General features: G+C 46.3%; 1 protein-coding gene across 1 annotated transcript in view; it reads left to right on the top strand.

Moving 5' to 3' along the window:
- LOC147684436 (extracellular calcium-sensing receptor-like) overlaps positions 1-21,931 on the top strand; it is an 89,755-nt gene that overhangs the window by 22,614 nt on the left and 45,210 nt on the right. Inside the window, exons 4-5 of the mRNA XM_086942309.1 lie at positions 3,472-4,299; positions 11,672-11,899. Coding sequence (XP_086798435.1) covers positions 3,472-4,299; positions 11,672-11,899 — 1,056 coding nt within the window. The remainder of the gene's footprint in view (positions 1-3,471; positions 4,300-11,671; positions 11,900-21,931) is intronic.

The raw sequence follows: 21,931 nt of genomic DNA, 5'->3' as shown, positions 1-21,931 counted from the left end.
TATCGTTTCAAATTTTAAGCCGCTTGCTCAGACAGAGTGTGCAGGGAGTGGTGGGGCTGAGGCATAGGAGCGGGGAGGAGGAGGGCTACGTGCATTCCCTAAGGGGTCATGTATGTGTGGCCGGCCGTGTCAGGCCCACCAAAATAAACATGCGCACTTAGGTTTCCCTTACCCATCTGTATTGAACAACCAGGTTAGAGAAACGCCACAGACTCCCTGACCTGAGCAGAGGGTATTTCCAGGCCGCTCAGTCCAATACCCACTCTGGATTGGATAGAGAGTCTGGACAAGGAAGTCCCAGCACTGAAGCGTGACGCGGGAGGCGGCCAGCAGCTGGTAGGTTCAACATTGTTTTTAAAATAATTATTATAGATGGTCCCTTGTCCCCCGTGCCCCCTCTCTCGCTCTCTCTGCACCCCCCTGCCGCAGCACGTTTTGTATGTGGCAGCTGCCACTGCATCTTAGTCTGGCTAGAAGTGCCGGCAGAGGCTTGAAGTGTGTGCTGCATGCGCTCAGGGCTGATAGGGATTTAGAGTGAAGGGAAGAACTGAAAGTTGGTTGACTTCCTACAGCCAACGCAAACCTAAACAATTATGAGCTGCTCTCATGCTATTTTTTAGCATAACAGAAGCGCTAGGATTGGTTTGAGTAGGCCAACCCACGCCCCTTTTGAGCCTAGGTGCCTGTGCCTGCAACGCCCAGGCAGTTTAACACTACTGGGATTAGTGCGGTCTGAAGTGCGCATGTCGGGCTGGACGTCACAAAACAGCTGGACAATTCGACAAGAGCTCTCCACACCGGATGCCAACCTCACAAGTCATCCTGATCCTGCTATCAGCCACACCCCCGCCCTCACGCTCTGACACTCGCTGCCTGTAATAAAATAACTGTATGTGCTATTCACGTATGCACCTGGCAAACTCACAAACACTGCTGTTAGAAATTGAGTCTCTAGTCGGCAGAGGTATGCACTTTGTCCAAAGATGAACCACAGTCCTAGTCAGGGTAAGTCAAAAACACACTTTAAATTAACCTGTGCTCACCCTCTGGTAGCTTGGCACAGAACAGTCAGGTTTAACTTAAGAGGCAATGGGTAAAGTATTTGTGCAACACATCAAACAGAAACACACTCAAAACAACACAAAAAGACTCAACACCAGTTATGCGAGGTGACCGCTCTGACAGGGTTCAAGGGATGGCAGCTGATTGGGTACCTAGAGGATGTTTCGAAAGAGGATGCCCCCACTCCTTTGAGTACCTCCAAAAGGAGTACAACCTACACCACTCACAGCGGTATCACCACATACGACTCCTACATGCCCTATGGTCCCATATACCGAGCGACACGTTCATCCAAGAGCACTCCCCGATGGAGGATCGCTTGTTACTTGACCCCATAGCGGAGAAGCCCACATTAACTATCTACTGAAAATGAATAAACAATATACCTGATCCCTTGGTCAAACTTAGAGCAGCTTGGGGCACAGACCTTGGGGGTCTGGACGATGAAGACTGGCAGGATGCGATGCAGGGTCCTAGAGAGATTGTAATCCGTTCAAGATTGAGGCTAGCGCAGTTCAAAATTCTTCACCGCACCTACTACCCTCGCACACACCTTTATGCATGGGGAAGAAGTCAGTCAGCGCACTGTGTAAGGGGTTGTCAACAGGAGGGCACCTTCTTTCATATCCTTTGCGAGTGTCTAGAAATCATTCCCCTCTGGACGAAGGGCATGGACACTATGTCGCAGGTGGTAGGGGAGACGGTCCCGATGGAGCCAAAATGGCTGCTATTGTTGATTAAGGGAGACACTGATTGGTCAAGGTATGTGGAAATATGGTTGGCTCTGGCTGCTGGAGTAGCTAAACGAAATATTCCTAGGAGGTGGGGGGTGCAGGCGCCCCGCAGTGGGATGAATGGAAGCTGGCTGTCCTGGCTTCGGAGCTCACGTGGGAGGGGTAGGTGCCTAGATGCCCGCCATCAGCGACTTCTGAGGAACTCCTCACTCGCTGCTGGCCCCACCTGGACAGCTCGTGAGACCTTCAGAAGGAACTAACGGTTCCCAGGAGGTCCATCAAACGATACATTCTCTGTGCGACACTGTGCAGGTCGTATACCGGAGTCCTCCTACTTGAGAGGATCCCAGCAATCATATGAGCACTAAGGTCCTGACGAATTGCCCTTATGGCAAGAAACATGTCGACCATATTCACATTAAGGGTTGAATAAGGATTGGTCCCATTGCCCATCACTCCTTAATACCCCTTTACTTTTAATAAAGCAGTGAGCCTGACTATTAAAATTATCTCTAATGGACTCTACTGACTTTTTTTAATACACACACACGCACGCTCACTATTGCACTTTTTTAGGCCCCTCACACGCATACACCCGTTGGCTCGGAATAAAAGATCTCCGCCAAAGTGCAGCCCCCAATGCTGCCCGACGGGCATTGCACCGCCAGCCTGCCGTAGGAGCAGGATACCAATGATGACGCTGGACGGCCACCGGTTGGGATGACAGTAGTTGTCCTGCCGGTAACCTGTGTGAGGTATCCCTATATTCCGAAAAGGGTCTACACCATGCATTTACCCTTTCATAATCAGTGAGAGAAAAGTTAACCTGAGCTAATCCATTGGCTCCCACCGGGGAACTCTGTACAATCTCTTTGTTTACTACATGAATGGAAGCAGGACTTCGACTGGTGCCAAAGGGCTGAGGAAACTGTATATAAAAATAGGGGGTGTACCAAAACAATGAAAGAAAGTGTGGGCGCCCTGGCAAATACAGAGAAATGGTAGCATTTATGGAGGGGTCATAATATTGGGTAATATAAAATTTGCGATTCTCTATTTTGCGATTACATTTAAGGAATCTCAAATTGCGATTCCTTAAATGCGATGTAGAAAGCACCTAAGTTGTGCGAATTTGACATAAGAAATCGCAAATTACCACCAATTGACAGTTGGTGGTAATTTGCGAATTCTTTGAAAAGAACACTTTTATACTTTTTTCAGAATGCCATGTGCCACACATACATGGCCTTAGGGCATGTTTGTGCTCCACATGTGCACACATACATATTTCAGGGGTGCAACAGGGTGTCCTTTTGACACCCTGGCACACTTGAAATTGCATTCTCAATTTGCGATTCTCTAATTGCGAATCGCAAATTGAGAATTTCTTCCCATTCATTATTATGGGCTTTCTAGCCCATAGGAATGAATGGGAAGGTATTCCCTAATTGCGATTTGCTATTTGCTAATCGCAATTAAGGAATGCCAAGGAATCGCAAAATATTTGTGACTTTTTTATTACATCCCGTTTTGCGATTCTCAAATAGTGATTCTCTAAAAATCCCTATTTGAAAATCGCAATAACGGTATTTGATACATATGCCCCAAAATCCTATCATTAGACTACTCAACTTGAACAGTTAAAAATGATTATTTCACTTTGTCCCCCAAACAGATCAGCCATGGAGCGGCTCTCCCTGCTTTGAGTGACAAAACTCAATTCCCATCTTTCTTCCGGACAGTGATCAGCGATGCCATCCAGCCTCTGGCTCTAGTTCAGCTTCTAATTCTATTTCGATGGACATGGATAGGGATTCTGATCTCCAACAATGACATTTGTCTCCAAGGCAGTCAGATGCTGAAGCAAGAGGCTGAGAAAAAGCGGATCTGTGTTGAGTTTTTTGAGACTCTGCCAACAGATTCCAGCCGTGCATCCCTGGACCGTATAATAGGGATTCTGCATCGATCCACCGCTGCTGTGGTTGTCTGCTATGCCTTTGAAGTTCACATCGTCCCGGTGCTGAAAGAAATGTCAATGCTGGGATATACCGACAAAATGTGGATTAGCATTACAAGCTTGACACCTTCCTCAATGTTTACCACAAGGGAATTGTGGGAAATGTTGAATGGCACATTGGGAATTGCAGTTTCCAACCGGGAAATCCCTGGGTTTAAAGAATTCATTTATGGAATCCATCCATCTAACACTTCTGGAGACATCTTCCTAACAAGGTTTTGGGAACAGGTCTTCAACTGCACCTGGGCTGGAGAGCTGAACAGAACAGATGCAGAAAATGCATCAAATGGACAGAAACTCTGCTCAGGAACTGAAAGCCTACAAAGTCTTGATGCATCAGTTTATAATGCTAGATTTTCTTTTACTGCATACAACGCCATCTATGCTTTGGCACATGCCCTGGATGATCTGATTTCATGCAAACCTCTGGAAGGTCCCTTTGCCAACAGTTCATGTGCAGATCTTCAAAACCTACAACCTTGGCAGGTATGGGCATAATGTACTGTATGAATGGGATTTTGCTTTAGAGTCCTCTTAAGTTTGTTTATTTAGAGTATATTTATACTGGCTTGTTTATTGATTTAGTTAGCACTGTTTAGTTTAGCACTGCTGGCTTAAAATGTCCATGGTATCTTAACTTTAAAAGAAGGTCATTTGGATCCATAAAATATGGAATATCTGTCTGACACTTTACTCATGGTTTACACAAACTCACAAATGGATGTTACCAGAACCCCTTTCAGAGGACCATGGGGCATGCAGGTGTTACTGGGCTAAACAGTGGTGGTTGAGGCCTTTTACTCCTGATGTCTCGGGCCAGACCTACCATGGATCCTGAGCATCAGGGCCATGTACCTCTTCTGCACTTGACTGTCTGTGATAGATTTGGATGAGCAGTCAAAGGCTCTCTTGGGGGGGGAAAGTGTGGATACAGGTTAATGAACACGACTCATAACTCAAAGAGCCCACAGCAGTATGCATAAATCAATGTGCAGTAAAATACTTATCTTCACTATAAAAAGAAGTATTTTAAATCAAACCCCATACATTCAAAGGTAGGTTACGGAATTTATAGACAACAACACATTCCCCCCTTGAGGTTCTATTCCCTATTCATCGGCGGCAACATACAGGGAATGCTCACAATTAGCCTTAACTCAGGAGTCCACTTCGACTATTAGAACACACTCAAAATGTCTTGGTGCAGCAGAGCTTTTAGCAGCGATTCCCCTGGGGCTGGTAGGCTGGTTACCAGATGTGAGCTCTCCAACAGAGAGGAAGCATGCAGCGTCTCAAGTGAGTTCCCCATCTGCGGGCACTTGCAAGGCTCCGGTCCTGCTCTGTGAGTCGGCTGCACACAGGATGAACGGCAACACTCGGCAAGCGCAGGCTGACCTCCAAGCCTACGCAGTCATCTCCCTCAGGTGTTCCCAGGCTCCTTCTGCACTGTAAGTTCTATGCTCCTCAACAGGGGGTGGGTTGCTGCCGATGCTCCTGATCTTGGTCTCAGTTAGGGGGCGATGCGTCCACCGTGTCCTAACTCAGCCCACGGGGTCAGGACAGGTGCAGTCCTCGATGCTCCTTTTGACCTACAGGTCATGAAGGCTTCACAGTTCTCAGGCTTTAGCCCGATCCTCACAGCACAAATATTTCTGGCTGCCTCTTCTGGCAAACAGGGTTACTATTCCACTGCCTCACTGGCACCGGCCATTACCGCACAGCAGTCATACTACAGCAGCCCATCTTGGCATGTAGGGTCACCACAATGGTGATGCACCAGCTTTGCTCTCACCACTAGGTACACATTCCATTGCTATCTTGATGGTGGCCGTCTTCTGGCATACTGGAGTCACCAATTTGAATCTGCACACAGGCAATGACAAGATCGGTGCAGCAGCCATGTCCTCACAACTTGCACCAGAAGTCCACACAACAGTTCTCCCTACTAGACCTTGCTCCCTACAACCCTCTCCTCTTCTTCAGAGGGCACACTGATCTTGGCAAGCAGCCAGGCGCTGGTGCTCCAGAGCAGTTGGTCTTGGTGCCCTTGAGTGAGGTCCCCTGACCCAGCAGGGACCTTGTCCCACAGTCCTGATCACAGTCAAAAGTCTTGCAGACCTTCTCCTCCTCACACAGCCCATCTGGCTGCTTGGTAGATGACAATGTTTGGGGTCTCAACCTCGCCATCTGATATTCAATATCCAGACACCAAATGTGAGTTAGGGTCTAGGTCTTTAAAGTTATATGTTGGGGTTCTACTGTTTAATTATGTATTTCTCCACTCCCTCTTCCTCTTCAAAGGCCGTCTGTCATGGCAGAAAAGACTCTGAAGCTGATAGTCCCACAACACACGAGTGACTAGTTATCTTCTGTGTGATCTCTCACTGAATCAAAGAGCACACAAGCGAAGAGAGTCTCTCTCTCATTTCTCCGGTGTGTCCCACCCAGATCACAGGAATGCAGCATTACACATATCTGTCTGGGGAGATTCCTCTACTTCCTCATGTCTTCACCAGGCAAATTCTGTCTGGGTGAAACAGAATCAAACCCCAAATTAACCTGTGCTTAACTCTCTGGTAGCTTGACATACAACTTAAGGGCAAGGTGTAAGGTATTCATACAGCACTTCAAACTGTAATAAAGTGAAACCAACACATCAAGAAATATCCCACACCAATTTCTAAGAATGGAATAAAATGCAATAAATTATTTGGACCAAACTGACAAAAATCTCATCGGTAGAACCGGAGATATGCAATTTTAAAGATTTAAGTGGAAAAGGTGTCTTCAGCACAAGCGTCAACCATGGTTATCTGGTCACGCTGGACCTGGACAAAGTCACAAGATCAGGCCGACCGTGATGGAGTGTGGGCCGGCTTAAGGACCAAGTTAGGCACCCTGAACAAAGTACCTTAAATCATGGTTTGCGGAGTGTTGCGAGATCCCGCACCGAGGATGTATCGAGCAGGGGCGGTTCTGAGGAGCTGCACGGCTGAAATGCAGAGTGCTGCATTATCGTCGAGGATGCCATCTATAATGGGCTTGCTATGCTAAATCCTGCCGCGATGTTGCATCGCGCATCAGTAGTTTAGAAGAAGCTGCACCGCTGTGATGCAAAATCCTGAGTCGTCGTTAAAGATGCTGCTGACAGGGGGCTTGCATCGTGAAGGCCTGCATCGAGGATGCATCAGGCAGCAGCTGGTTTTAGGGATTGTGGGCTGTGATGTGAGGCTCGGCGGTGGGGACGCCTCGCATTGCAGGGATTTCCATGCGGCTTCGAGGAGATGCATTGCACTGCGGTGGTTCCTTCTTGCAGGACCACAACTGGGCTGGCAGAGCATGTTTAGGCTCCCTTCCTAGGATCTAGAACTGGGATGGCATCACTTGGGGGGGGTAGGACTCACAGCAGGCAAAGTCTAGGTGCTGGGTTCAAGGTGGATGGAGCCTTTTACGCCACTGAGGCTCTGATCAGGAGGCCAGCCAACTAGCCCTTGTAGTCACTCTGATGATCCTGGGTTCACAGTGCAGGTCCAGTCATTCTCACTCAGGCAGCAGGGCAGCAGAGTAAAAGTGTTTCTTGCAAAGCAGCACAGCAGTCCTTCTGAGTTTTCCTCAGGTTCAGAGGTATACTGAAGTGCTGGGTCGAAGGGTCCAAGATTTGTACCTGGCACCAACTTTGAAGTAGGAGAAAATTCTGGAGGTTTCCACCCCCAGAGGTGATTGGAATTTCCTGCCCCTTGTGCTGACCCCAGTGTCAACCCCTTTGTGAAAGTGCTGAGGCAGAGCCTGTGTGGTGTGCAGGTGTGGTAGGTGACAGCTCCTCCCCCTCATCAAGTCAGAGATGGCCCATCCTGCCAACACGTATTTACATGTGTCTTTCTGGCTGGGATCAACTACCAGCTACTCCTAGTCATATGATTCAAATGGTTAAAATAGAAAACTTTCTAAAAGTGTAATTTTCAAAATTGTGACTTAAAATCCAACAGAGCACAAAGTAGTGGTAGGGAGTACAGAATAAGATAGCGGGAAGAGACTGGTAGAGGAAGAAAATACAAGCAGACACACTTGACCTGATTCCTTAAGGGCCTCCGCACCCATGGCGGAGGCCACACAGTCATGGGGAGTCTCCGCAATCAGGGCAATACGAATTTTCACTGCGGAGATTGCACCCCGAACGCGGAGAGTCCCCATGACCGCGGGCCTCCACCGCGAATGCAGAGGCTCTTTGTGAGCCAGGCCCATAGTGTCTGCGGGGACAAAGACTGCAAGTAACTGTGCCCACAGAAAGAGACTTTGGAGTTGTCAGAGAGGCCACAGTCATAAAGGCCCACTGGTAGACCTGGCACCCTTGGGTGGGAGTCCCCCAAACATTTTACCTCCATCCCTCCCGTTTTGCTGAAATTGTTTTTAATGGTTTTAGGACTCTGTGCACTTTACCACTGCTTGCCAGTCCTAAAGTGCTTGTGCTCCCCCCTTCAAATATGACAAAGTTGGACTACACCCTAATGGCACATTTAATTTTTTGTAAGGCCTTAGTAATTGGTACTCTATGCATCCAGGACCAGTCAATTAAATGCTACAAGTGGGCCTGCCGTTCTCATTGTGCCACCCTCTAAAGTACCACTTCGAAACATGTATCAGGCCTGACACTGTAGCCCGTAGTGCAAACTTAAACTGCCATTTAGACCTGGTAAAATAAACCTTTTTCAAGGCCCAAATCTTCCTTTTTATGAGTTACAAGACACGCCTAAAAGAGGCCCTAAAGGCTCATAAGGCAGGGTGCATAGTATTTAAAAAGCAGGACACGTGGAACGTGTTCTTAGATTTTACATGTCCTGGCAGTGAAAAAATCCCAAAGTCATTTTACTCTACTGTAAAGCTTATCTCTCCCTTTGAATGCACCACACTTTTGGCACCTTCTATTATGCAAGAAAGAGTCAGAACACTGACAAATCCACTCCCTCGCTATGTAACTGCTGCTCAATACATTTTATTTAATGTGTGGTTTTATGTATTTTATGCATTTTACCCTACTGTTTTAAACTTGATTGTATTGCACTGGTTTAAATTAACTGTACCAAAATAAAATTACTTACTTATCTCTCCCAATGACTAATACTGGTTTACCTTATTACCTTTAAAAATTCTAACTTTGAATGGGGAGGAGATAGAGATCTGCTGTTTTCACTCAAATGAATTGTAAATTAAAATCACCGTTAATGGTACAGTTCGATTTCAGGTCACAATTCTGAAAATGCCACTTTTTTTTAAAGTTGCCATGTTCTTGTTTTAACCATTTGTACTTTCATTCAGTGTCCTGGGTCACATGACTGTGAATGACTCTGCTGCTGGGGTTTGTGTATTGATTCCAGATAGTAGCACAAAAGGGGCTTAGGTGTGGACAGGGTGGGCTATTCTGGCAGGATAACTGGAGAGGAGCTATATTCAGCCCCACTTACACTTCAAAGGGCTTTGCCTCCTACACTAACAAAGGAACCTGACACCAGGCATGCCCACAGAATGAGACTTTGGAGCTGTCAGAGCCCTTTGTCACCCTCAGACAGGTTGGAGCCTTGACAGGGAATGAGGAAGAACTTTCCAGAACCAAATGGGGGGGGGGGGGGGGTAGGACAGAGAGTTCATGTAAACAAATATTGGTACCAGGTATAAATAGTGGACCCCCAGAGCGACTCATCAGAGCTCTTCTGGACCAGTGGAAGTTGCTGGATCTGCTTGCTTTCATCCCAGGCGCACCAGAGTACTCCAGGTTCAGTTAGTTGACCACCTATGTAAGCTAATGGGACAAAATAAGCTTTAGGGCCCCCCCTGCAACTGTCAGCTGACCTTCTGCAACTAGATCTCCCTGGACCTGCAACTGGAGCTGCCTGAACCCTGTTGGCCTCTTATGGAGTGAGTCTGTGATCCTCTAGAGGTCCCTCCCTATGTTCTGGACCCATGGTTGGACTCCAAGGGCCCGATTCACAGAAATAACTTAAGACAAAATCCTAAACTTACTACTTTTGGTATTCACAGAAGTTAGGATTTTGTCTTAAGTTTGTCTTAAGACAGACTTAAGACAAACTTAAGACAAAATCCTAACTTAAGACTGTCTTAAGTCTGTCTTAAGACAAACTTAAGACAAAATCCTAACTTCTGTGAATACCAAAAGTAGTAAGTTTAGGATTTTGTCTTAAGTTAGTTCTGTGAATCGGGCCCAATGTGTGCCGCTCATGAAATAAAAGGGGAGTTTCTGAAGTATGGGCTACTCATGTCCGCCAATTCATATAAAGACTCTGCCGTCCACCAGGACCGCCAATGAGAAGCTTCGGTGAAGTCTGCTCTTTGCACTGTCAATGACAGTCTGGTGACCAGCAATGACAGCCTACGATGACCATCAATGACAGCCTACGATGACCATCAATGCCAATCCAGAGCAGCAACCATTAACAAAGCCTGACCGGCCTGTTCTTCATGCTACAGTGACGACTGTCCCTCATGCCACACCAATGACCAACTGCGATGCTCAGCCTATTTCTCGTGGCCTCCTCCACCGCAACTTAGAACTCTTTCATCCGGACTTAAAGGTGGCTCTTCAGCTGGACTAATTTAGTCCCTATAATCGACTTGGGCTCCCCCTCCACTGCAGTTGGACTGAACTTTTTCCTGGTCTACCGGCACTAAAGGACCACAAGGAGCGGTTTAGGCTTTTATGCGCTGATTTTACAAAAAACCTTACATCTGATTATCACTGGTTCACTGATTGAATTTTTAAGGTACTGGTATCATTATATTTATTAAAATTTTGCATATTTTTCTACATTAGTTTGGTATTCTTCTTGTGTTGTGTTTTCACTTTATTTCTGTTTGTTTGCCGCTTAAATACTTTACACATTGCCTGTAAGTTAAGCCTGACTGCTTTTGTGCCAAGCTACCAGTGAATTGAGCACAGGATAATTTGGTGACTTTTATGGTTAACTCTGACAAGGATTAGGGTTGTTGCTTGAGTGGGGCTTCCACTGCCCTAAAGTAATAACCGAATTTCTTACACCCACTTAATGATTGACTCTTAATTATTCATCTGGCTGTGTGACAAAAGATACCAGCCCTATCAGGAATCATAAAGTATAAGTGGAAACTATTTCCATGTCAAACACAAACAGTGAATGGGGGAATCATGTAAGAAAGGACACATAAACATCTGTTTCTGCATATCATTCTCAATAAACATGTAAATCTGTGCCTTGGACTGAACTGCACAATTTCTTTGTAAATATGGCGCAGTTCTGCTCTTTCCAGTTGATGCAACTCATCAGAACAACTTTGCTTGCTGTCCTGCATTACATCCACTCTTAGTCTGGGCCTTTAGCTTCACCCGCAAAACTTCACTCTGCCGGAGCTGCTATTACCTAGTACCCTCAGTGATATTACTTGTAATTTTTCTGCAAAGGCTGTCATTAACTGTAGAAAAATATCCTTGTCCATCAGTGGCTAAGAGCATGCAGAGAAGGCCATGGCTTTCTTCACTGCTCTTGCTGCAGAGGGTACTGGGTCCCCGTCTAGAAGCACTGAGAAGTTGTACCATTTCCATGAGGTTTTCTGCACATTACTGAGGCCACGTACTTGCCTTCTTTCAATATATATATATATATATATATATATATATATATATATATATACATATATATATATATATATATATATAATATCAAAAGGAAAAAATGAGGAGTTATGGAAAGCAACCGGAGCCGACTTGCCATAGCCATATTTTCTTTGTTTCTTAAAAAATAAGGGGTTGTATGTGCGAAAGCTAAAACACATGCATCGCTCTTCCTAACTGCATGTTATCTTTTGTACACAGATGTTGCACTATGTGAAGAATACACGCTGGAAGATCTCAGCAGGAAGCGAGGCCTTCTTTGATGCCAACGGAGACTCCCCACCTTTCGTTGATCTGCTGTACTGGCACATGACATCCAACAACACCAGCAGCTTTGTCAGGGTGGGCACCTATGATGGAAGGGCCCCCGCTGGTCACCAACTCAATGTCAACATCAGCGCCATTCACTGGGGTGGAAAGAACACTGAGGTGAGAATGAGGACGACCATCTCCTGAGCAACCTAGATAATGAGTTTATTTCTCAAAGTTCTCTGTAATGGTGACTGGACTCAATGGCGTTGTGAGCCCCCGCTTCATTAGCTGAAGTGGGGGGTGAGGCTGATACTCAGTCTCCCACAGCTATTTCCACATGTAGGTCACACTTACAGGACCAAACTCAGTCGCTGCTACCATGAATAAGAAATGGTGGGCCGTGAAGTCACCCGATTTACTATAAATTCAGGAGCACGAACGGTGCACTCCTCTTCGCTTTCCTTAGCAAGAAAATGAAGGACTTCCTTCATGCTTGTGAAACGCATCTCCTGGAGCTGGTTTCTTGCTGTGAAAGCAACTCCAGGATTGGTGGGAGCAGGCCCACCCAGCACTCACTTTGAGACTAGGGACCTGTGCCAGCAATCCCCAGGTGGTTCCACAGCCTTTGGATTGCTGGGTCTACAGTGCGCATGTCAGATAGGATGGCTTCATATAGCCGACCAATCCAACATATGCAGTGTAGACCAGTGCGGCCATCCTGCATTTGCAGGATTCAGCCCCGCCCCCACCCCACCCTCTCACTGTACAGTGTGAGCTAGTGCGGTGGCAAATAAATAAAATGGTATTGACATGCCATTTGAATTTGTTTGTGTTTGCCTGCTGCACTCGCAGCAGGCAGGGCGACGATCCTCTGTTCCCGAGGAGGAGCCGCCCCTGACCAAGCTTCCCAGACTATCTGCACTGCCCTTGTTGTAGACATGTGCCATAGGGTTCCCAGATACTCATTCGCACAAACCTTTGTTATTGTTTTCGCATGCTTAGACGTTTCCTCCCCCCTGACAAACAAGAGAAAGAAACCCTTATTCCGCTAAAATTATTTTCCTCTTTAAAGCTATCGGGTACATTGTTTACTGAGCCTGCTGCTGAATAATGTAGTATTGCTTTATTTCAAAACTCCTTATCCCACGTCCATTCTAAACCGGTCTATTGGTGGCCTGAACGTGTTATGGGACAACATGTTTTGCTGCAAGCGTTTCCTGTTCATACACTGTACATGTGGGAAGCATACATACGGCTGGCATTCGTTTCTAGGCTCTAGACAGCCCCTTGTATAGAATCGCTGATGCACGTGCCCCTGTGTTGACCTCCCCGGATTTCTGGTCAACAAATCTGGTTAACACCTTGGCTGCTTGGCAGATTCTTCTCCTGTGCTGGACCTTAATGTAAATGAGTGTGGTCATGACGAGCTGAGCTCGTCATGAGCACCCTAGAGGTATACCTCATGATGAGCTGAGCTCGTCATGAGCACGGAAGGGGCTAGAGGTAATCAGTGCACGGTACATAAAGTTTTGTTAGTTGCTCATTAAATATCAGCTAAATAAAAATTGTGAGTAACTAGGAAGTTGGTTGACTAGGGTGTGGGCACTGCTCAAGGAGCAACTACATTATTTGTCAGGGTGAGGCACAAGCAACCCAATATTCACTGTCCTGTGCTCAACCCTCTTATAGCTTGGCACAGAGCAGTTAGGCTTAACATAAAGGCAATGTGTAAAGTATTTGTGCAACACTTCGATCAGTAATAAAGTGAAAACACCACACAAAAGAATCCCAGACCAATGTAGAAAGTAAGCATGGGCGGAAAATCCGTTACGCTCGCGGATTTTGCGGATTTTCGGTAAATTCGCATTCCGAGAGATTCGCGAATTTCCCGCAAAATCCGCAAATTCGCACGCAGCGTATTTTTTTTCTTTGCGGTGTAAGTTCGCAATTGCGAACATGTAGGTGCGGCGGGCAGCAACAATCTTGCACTCGCGAAATTACAAAAATTGCAATTCTGCACAAGAAATCTACTAGCAAGCAGCATAGACCTTCTGAAAATGATTATTTTTATCAGAATAACTCCTCAGGTTGACATTTGCCTGCACTTTTTTAGATTTGAGGCCTTTTGATTTTCTTTGGATAACTTTTGGATTAGAAATCAACTTTCTCATATAAGCTTGGTGGGGCATTAAAGTTGCTGTAATGCTGCTCTGCAGAAAAACGAGTTTTGCAAAAGTGAAAGCAGGTTCAAAAGTTCAAACTCATCATTAGTAACCGTTCCCTGTAGTGCTTCCTGACAAGGGCCCCTCCAGAGTTCAGTTGCTAGTTGCAACAATTATATGACCCTGCTCTGACCCTCACAGCAGGCTCATAGAATAGCTACAAGTAGGCCACAAAGGTCCTGGAAAAAAAAATTGCCCTGCAACAGAAAGCAAATTACAGATAAGGAAGCAGGTGCCAGACTGGAATTTTAAAACAGTGACACATTAATAAATCAACCCCAAATTAATTCATGTCAGTTGAAGCAGGCAGGTGTGCTTGCTTTTCCCCCCCATAATCTACAGTGATGATGAACCAGAGGGTGGCATAAGGCATTGATGTACCAGAGGATGGCATGGGTGAAACAGAGGAGGCAGGGGTGAAACAGAGGGTGCTGGGAACCTGTGATGATGAACCAGACGTAGAAACAACATAATCGTGACCGTTGCGGGCCGACATGTAAGTTCGCAATTGCGAACTGTTACAAAACCCTCGCGAACTGTCAGAAATCCTTGCGAACTGGCAGAAATCCTTGCGAACACCAAAAAAAAATCCGCAAATTCCCAGTTCAGTTGCTAGTTGCAACAATTGTATGACCCTGCTCTGACCCTCACAGCAGGCTCATAGAATAGCTACAAGTAGGCCACAAAGGCCCTGGAAAAAAAATTGCACTGCAACAGAAAGCAAATTACAGATAAGGAAGCAGGTGCCAGACTGGAATTTTAAAACAGTGACACATTAATAAATCAACCCCAAATTAATTCGTGTCAGTTGAAGCAGGCAGGTGTGCTTGCTTTTTCCCCCCATAATCTACAGTGATGATGAACCAGAGGGTGGCATAAGGCATTGATGTACCAGAGGGTGGCATGGGTAAAACAGAGGGTGGCAGGGGTGAAACAGAGGGTGCTGGGAACCTATGATGATGAACCAGACATAGAAACACATAATCGTGACCGTTGCGAGCCGACATGTAAGTTCGCAATTGCGAACTGTTACAAAACCCTCGCGAACTGTCAGAAATCCTTGCGAACTGGCAGAAATCCTTGCGAACACAAAAAAAAATCTGCAAATTTGCGAGAATTCGCGGATTTTGCGGATTGCGAGTTCGCAAATTCGCAAAATTCGCGAACGCCAGATTCGCAAAATTCACCCATGGTTAGTAGAAAGATAGCACTTTCTTTATTAAATAAAACAAAACCAAAATGACAAAAATCCAATCAGTAGAACCAGAGATATTACATTTGAAAGATATTAGTAAAATTAGCGCCAAAAAGCACAAAGCACCAACTGTGGATATCTGGTTGCACCAGACCAGGACATAGTCACGAGGTCAGGTCGACTGCAATGGAGCTTGGGATGGCTACAGGGACCCGTTAAGACCCACAGAACACACTACCTTAAATTCTGGTTTGCAGAGCGTTGCGAGGATCCGAGTCAAAGATGCATCGTGCTGCCAAAGCGATGCATTGGTTCCGAAATGTGGTGAGTAGGCGATGCAAGTGCCTCAGTTCCAAAGAATTGTGAGTCCAGTGCTGTTGTTGAGGCTTCCGTCGAGAAGGGATGTGAGGACCTGTACTGAGGATGTCTTGTGCAGTCGGGGTGATGCAGCAATTCCTATGAGCTGCAATGCGATACAGGTCTTAGCAATGGGTCCAATCCAAAAAGCAGCTGCGATGCGTCACTTCTGCTTGAGTTTTCGCCATGCAACAGAGGAGGTGCATCAGTTCTGCTGGATCCACAGAGACTGGTAACTACATTTAGACCCACTTCCAAGGGTCCATGGCTGGGATGGCACCCCTTGGCAGTGTCCAGGTACAGATGCAATGTTGTTGTAAACCTGTTGTGTCTTTGAGGCTTCAGATCAGGAGGCCGGCCAACTAGCCCTAGGAGTCACTCTAGGTTCTGGGTTCAAGAGGTGGCAGGTTCAGTCCTTCTCACCTAGGCAAAAGGGCAGCAGTCAGCAGATCAGCACAGCAGGACAGCAGGGCAGCAGTTCCCGCCGAGCTGCAGTCCTGCAAAGAGGCATCCCTTGCAGCAGCACAGGTGTCCTTCTTCCTGGCAGAGTACCCACAAGCCCAGAAATGTACTGAAGACTTGGTGTCTGAGGTCCAGTATCTATACACAGTTGTGCTTTTGAACTGGGGAGAAGCTGCTAGACACTTGCAGTTGAAGCTCAAAGATGCCCTGCCTTTATCGCCCTCATTCCAGACTACAGTGGGTATGGAGCCCTTTGTGTGGAGACAGGACGCATCCTATTCAAGTTCATTTGGGCTTGGACTACTCAATTGCATCCTGCCAGTGATGGCCCATCCAGTCACACCTAGGCTCCCCATTGTGTAAGGCTGTCTAGAAAGACTACACAAACCCAATTGTCACCCACACCCAGTTATGTGGCCCAGACAAAGGCTGCAGGCAACAAATGGCTAAGGCAAGAAAATACCAACTTTCTTAAAGTGGCATTTTCAAAATTGCAAGTTCTCCATTATTTAGAATTTTAAATTGCGATCAGAGAGACGTTAAAGGGTCACCTATTCCCAGTTGGAAATAACACATATAAAAGTTACTATGATAATTACAGTTTTATTCTAAGAGAGAGGTATGCCTTGCAGTAGTGACAGGACATGTAAAACTTAAAACTACATTTCCATCTTTTTAAATACATTGCACTCTGCCCCCAGGGCTGTCCAGGGCGTACCCTAGGGGTCTGTTATATGTATTATAAAGAAAGGTTTGGGTCTAGAAAAAGGTTTACTTTTCAAGATTGAAAGGGAGGTTTAAAACTGCACACACGCAGGCTGCAATGGCAGGCCTCAGACATGTTTAAAGTGCTACTTAAGTGGGTGGCACAACCAGTGCCGCAGGTCCACTAGTAGTACCAGGTCAAAAGTGCCTACAAGGGATTCATTTAGGTGCACTCTGTTAGACAATCCATACAATGATATATCAAGATTCCAGTTGGTAACCTGTAGTTAAACAATCTATAATTCCATTTACTATTTCTTCCAAAATGATCTGTAAAAGATACTAATGAAATGGGTGTGTATTCATCATAAATCAAATGTATATAATATGAATGAAAGGGTACAGAAGGATTAAAGCAACATAGAAATGTCCAAGGTTTACAAAAAGAGTCTGTGCTATTAGCACCTCAAAGCCATTACTATACTTTACAGATCAGGTGCCCTCTTAGCTGGATAACTAAAGACAGCAAAAGTGTTGCTTGCCAGCTGTGTTCATACAGTTTATTTTTTCCCATTGGGTTAACTTGTGTCAAACACATAGTGATGCATTCTGCTACTAAATGAAGGCACTTCCCTGCTGAAATTTAAACACAGCTGCCTACATTAAATCCTTCCTATCTTCAACTTGCCATTTATTGAGTACTCTTAGCAGTGTCTGTCATGCGTGAGTTTCTTCCCAAATATTGTCTTTTTAGTCAACAGCACTTTCATGCTAGCAATTATGAGCTCTTGTGCATTCTTAAAAGTAGAACTATAAACACTGGAGTGCAAAGTACTATTGTCTGAAAATTCAAAACTAGCTGAAGGTGGAACACATGACTTGAAAGGGTTAAAGTTAAAGAGGACAGCAACACCCTTACTCGTCATCAGGACATATAACTGCTGCCTACGTAACCGATATCATAGATTAAACTCTTTACAGAGGGGACCTTACATAAGCTCTTCCTAAGTCACAGTTCAAAACATCTTAACATACATCACCACCGGCTTTTACATTTCTGGTTAAAAGACAGCTCTGACAATTCATATCTGTTGGACTTGGCCCTGTCTTCAGGGTCATCCTCAAACCTTTTGCCTTCATCCTTCTGTTTTCGGAACCCGTTTTTTTTGCTTTTAGGACTCTGTGCACTGGAACACCAGGAGCCTTCATAGTAGCACGAGACGCCATCGGGCGGTGCCGTGACGGGAACGGCTTGACAAACTCGGAGGCGGAGGCGGGAGCGGACCGGCAGAACAGCTTACCGGACCACACTCCCCAGCAGCCCCAGGGACAGCGCGCCCGTGACGCGCCAGGAGCGCCAGGAGGCGCTAGAAAACGGCTGACCCCCGCGAAGCTCAGGGGGAACACCAGGAGCCTTCATAGTAGCACGAGACGCCATCGGGCGGTGCCGTGACGGGAACGGCTTGACAAACTCGGAGGCGGAGGCGGGAGCGGACCGGCAGAACAGCTTACCGGACCACACTCCCCAGCAGCCCCAGGGACAGCGCGCCCGTGACGCGCCAGGAGCGCCAGGAGGCGCTAGAAAATGGCTGACCCCCGCGAAGCTCAGGGGGAACACCAGGAGCCTTCATAGTAGCACGAGACGCCATCGGGCGGTGCCGTGACGGGAACGGCTTTACAAACTCGGAGGCGGAGGCGGGAGCGGACTGGCAGAACAGCTTACCGGACCACACTCCCCAGCAGCCCCAGGGACAGCGCGCCCGTGACGCGCCAGGAGCGCCAGGAGGCGCTAGAAAACGGCTGACACCCGCGAAGCTCAGGGGGAACACCAGGAGCCTTCATAGTAGCACGAGACGCCATCGGGCGGTGCCGTGACGGGAACGGCTTGACAAACTCGGAGGCGGAGGCGGGAGCGGACCGGCAGAACAGCTTACCGGACCACACTCCCCAGCAGCCCCAGGGACAGCGCGCCCGTGACGCGCCAGGAGCGCCAGGAGGCGCTTGAAAACGGCTGACACCCCACTCGCCACGCGAGTCGCGCGCGGGAGAAGCCCGGGACAATGGCGGGCCCTCAGGAGCGCCAGGAGGCGCTTGAAAACGGCTGACACCCCACTCGCCACGCGAGTCGCGCGCGGGAGAAGCCCGGGACAATGGCGGGCCCTCTGTGGCCCTCAGAGGCCTGAGGAGACTGGACTGGGCCAGGGACCCTGTAGCGCCTCAACCTGACTGTCATCGTGCTCTGTGCACGTAAGACTTATTTATCATTATTTGTTAGTATTGATGTTTTAATACTTAACTGTGAGTGAGTACACTAGTGCGTATTAGTTTGTAAGTTGATAGCCTCATTGCTTATGATGTCTAAACCCAAATCTGATAAGGTTATGGTAGGCCTAGTGTCTATGGATAATTTCTTGGTTAGGAAAGTAAACCAGATTAACAATAATAGACGTGTATCGTTGGGGAAGGCCACTGTGACAGGGGACTTACTAGAAATACCCCCTGATATTACCTCGCCCATAGACTTTGTTGCTAATACCAACGATATCATCTCTATTGACCCCCCAGTGCCCATTACAGTGAGTGCTGAGGTCTATTCTGACCCACTAGTGCAGCTAATTGACGATACCGAAGTATTGAATGAGACCCAACCTACAACCCAACCTGAAATTAGGCCCATGAGAACCTGTAGAACAGTATCTCAAAAAGATAATGGTAAACCTTATAACTCCAAGGCTAAAAAAAAGGGTGGTAAGACGACTAGTGGCCCTGCTGCTATAACCCCTTTTGTCTTTACGGGCATTAATGGTAATGGGGGTCATCTAAACTCTGATTTGCTTGCCTCTTTAATAAAAAATCTTGAAGTTTCATTAACATCAAAAATTGAAGAGCTTATCAAACCTCTAACTAAAACGATTGATAACTTAGCAAAGGAAGTTACAAGGCTGGGTGGTCTGTTATCATTACAGAAGACTGCAACACCTGGTGGTACAGCTCACTGTGGGGGGAAAGGGAAAGAATCTGTTGAAGTCAAAGACACACAGAATAAAGTTAGGGGGAATACTGTTATAGTGGCACCAGTAGAGCCTGATAGACCTAATATATTGGATGCCCCAGTGGTATCAGCCCCGCAGTCACAACCATCTATAACATCTCAAAACAGTAGAACCCTTAGTCACCCAAGGCATAATCGCTATTTAAACTTACCACCTGACTGTGCTCCATATGTGGCAGTGTTAACTAATGTCCCTCCTTGCGGCACACATCCTGCATCTCCTTATGATGAATCCCACAATTCACTGAAAAACAAGACTGTAGCGTGGCTTAACAAAAATTGTGGTTTTCCCATAGCATATTCAGACCAGATAATGGTAGTTAGACGCGTAAATTGGGTGGGACCTTCTAAAAAATCTAGCTCTGGAGACTGTATAGTCATTAATTTCAAACACCCTCAGCATGTGGCAACTGTTCTCTTGAGAGCTTCTTCACTGGTCTATAATGAAAATAGTATCTGTGTACGCCCGCTAGGCTACTTTTATGCGCATCTCTGTAAACGTACACCACAACAGAGCTTAACCAGGCGGGCGTTTGAACCATATACCCCTGTTCAAGATTCTCAATTCTTCTATAACATCATGAATCCTTGTAGGTCAGACGGACCATTGATGTTTATAACAGGAGTAATAGTGTTGGTCCTTATCGTTATGGCACGGATCTAATTACACAGAACAGGTATGAAGCATTATCTGGCCTTGAGATGTGCGACTGACGGATGGCACCTGCGGCTCAGGATACTGTGGCTACAGGTGAACTTACAAATATAAATTCAGATATCCCGGAGGCTACTAACCCAGGATGCCAGGCTGTTTCTTGGAATATTGCAGGTCTTGCGGTGAAAATGTGTGATGAAAATTGGGTGACTTATATCAAACAGTTTTCGATCATCTGTTTACAAGAAACCTGGGAGGTGGGCTGTAACCTTTTCCTGGAAGGATACAAGGCTTTTTATGTACCCGCTTTGCCATCTTTAAGGGGTAGGCCGAAGGGGGGCCTTGTAACTTTTATCTCTATATTAATACCTTGCGGAGTACGTAGAGTTGAAGCCAAGCACACAGGTGTATTGGGCTTGGTCTTATCTGGAGGAAATATCAGTGTGGGTTTGGTGAATTTCTACAATGCTACTTATGACAGTGAGGCCAGGAATGACATTTTTATTCTACATTCCTTTGTTACCAATAATATGAAGGACCTAGGTCATAATTTGTTGATTATGGGGGATTTTAATTTGCATCCCTGTATAGATCCTTTATACAAATGCTTACCAGAAATGTCTTGTGAACGTGCATGTTATCTCCATATGGAACACACTAAGGAGGGGGAATTGTGCAACAATCTAATGGATGATCTTGACCTTTCATTGGCGATGTCTTTTAAAGACCCTTTGTATTGTTTTGATATCCCAACTTTTAAGGGACATGGTAGGGGTACCTTTATAGACCATATACTGGCCTCTCAGACGATGCAAATTTATTTAGACTCTTTTTGCATTGTCTCGAGCGAATTCAGTGACCATAATCCCTTAACAATCTGCTTGAAATGCCCTTGGGCAAAGAAGGGAAATAAGACCATTAGTCAAGGCAGTTTGGGAACAACTGACGGGAGGAGGAGGTTAAAATGGTCATTGGAATCTGCAGATATCCTCTATAAAAATATTGTTGAAAGCTGTACAGAGGACCTCAAAGTCTGCATGATTGAGGGGGGCGACCCCAGGCTAGTGTTAGAATCCTATCAAAATGTGTCGGAGAAGGTGTCAGCGCTTCTTACTGTCCCTAATAAAAATCAGGCTAAAATAGGCCCGAAATGGTTCAGCCATGACTGTACCAAAGCTGCTCGCAATTTAAGGATCGCTTTGGCAGCCTCACCGAGGAATCAGGAGGAGGTAAAAGCCTGTAGGAAAGAATATAAGGCTATTACTGTCGCCCGAAAGGAGCTCCTTAGGAAGGAGGCTTGGCAGGAATTACTTGATCCCTCCACCCTGAAGAGCAGCATTAAGTTCTGGGCACTGGTTAAAAAACCTTTTTTGACCGATGACCCGTGTGATGGACTCGCTTGTTGTATAACAAAAGATGAATGGGAAAGTCACTTTAAAAGCTTGTATTTTTTAGAGGGTGTTGGAACTAGTGCTGCTGCCCCCCTTGTGGTAAGCAGTAATATAACATTTGAAATAAGCGAGGTTCGGGTTGCCATTATTGGCCTTACAGCAAATAAAGC

This window comes from Lissotriton vulgaris, chromosome 10 (genome assembly GCF_964263255.1).
Source record: "Lissotriton vulgaris chromosome 10, aLisVul1.2, whole genome shotgun sequence".
Classification (NCBI taxonomy): domain Eukaryota; kingdom Metazoa; phylum Chordata; class Amphibia; order Caudata; family Salamandridae; genus Lissotriton; species Lissotriton vulgaris.
The sequence above is the reverse complement of the archived record's forward strand: the minus strand, read 5'-3'. Positions and strand labels throughout refer to the sequence as shown.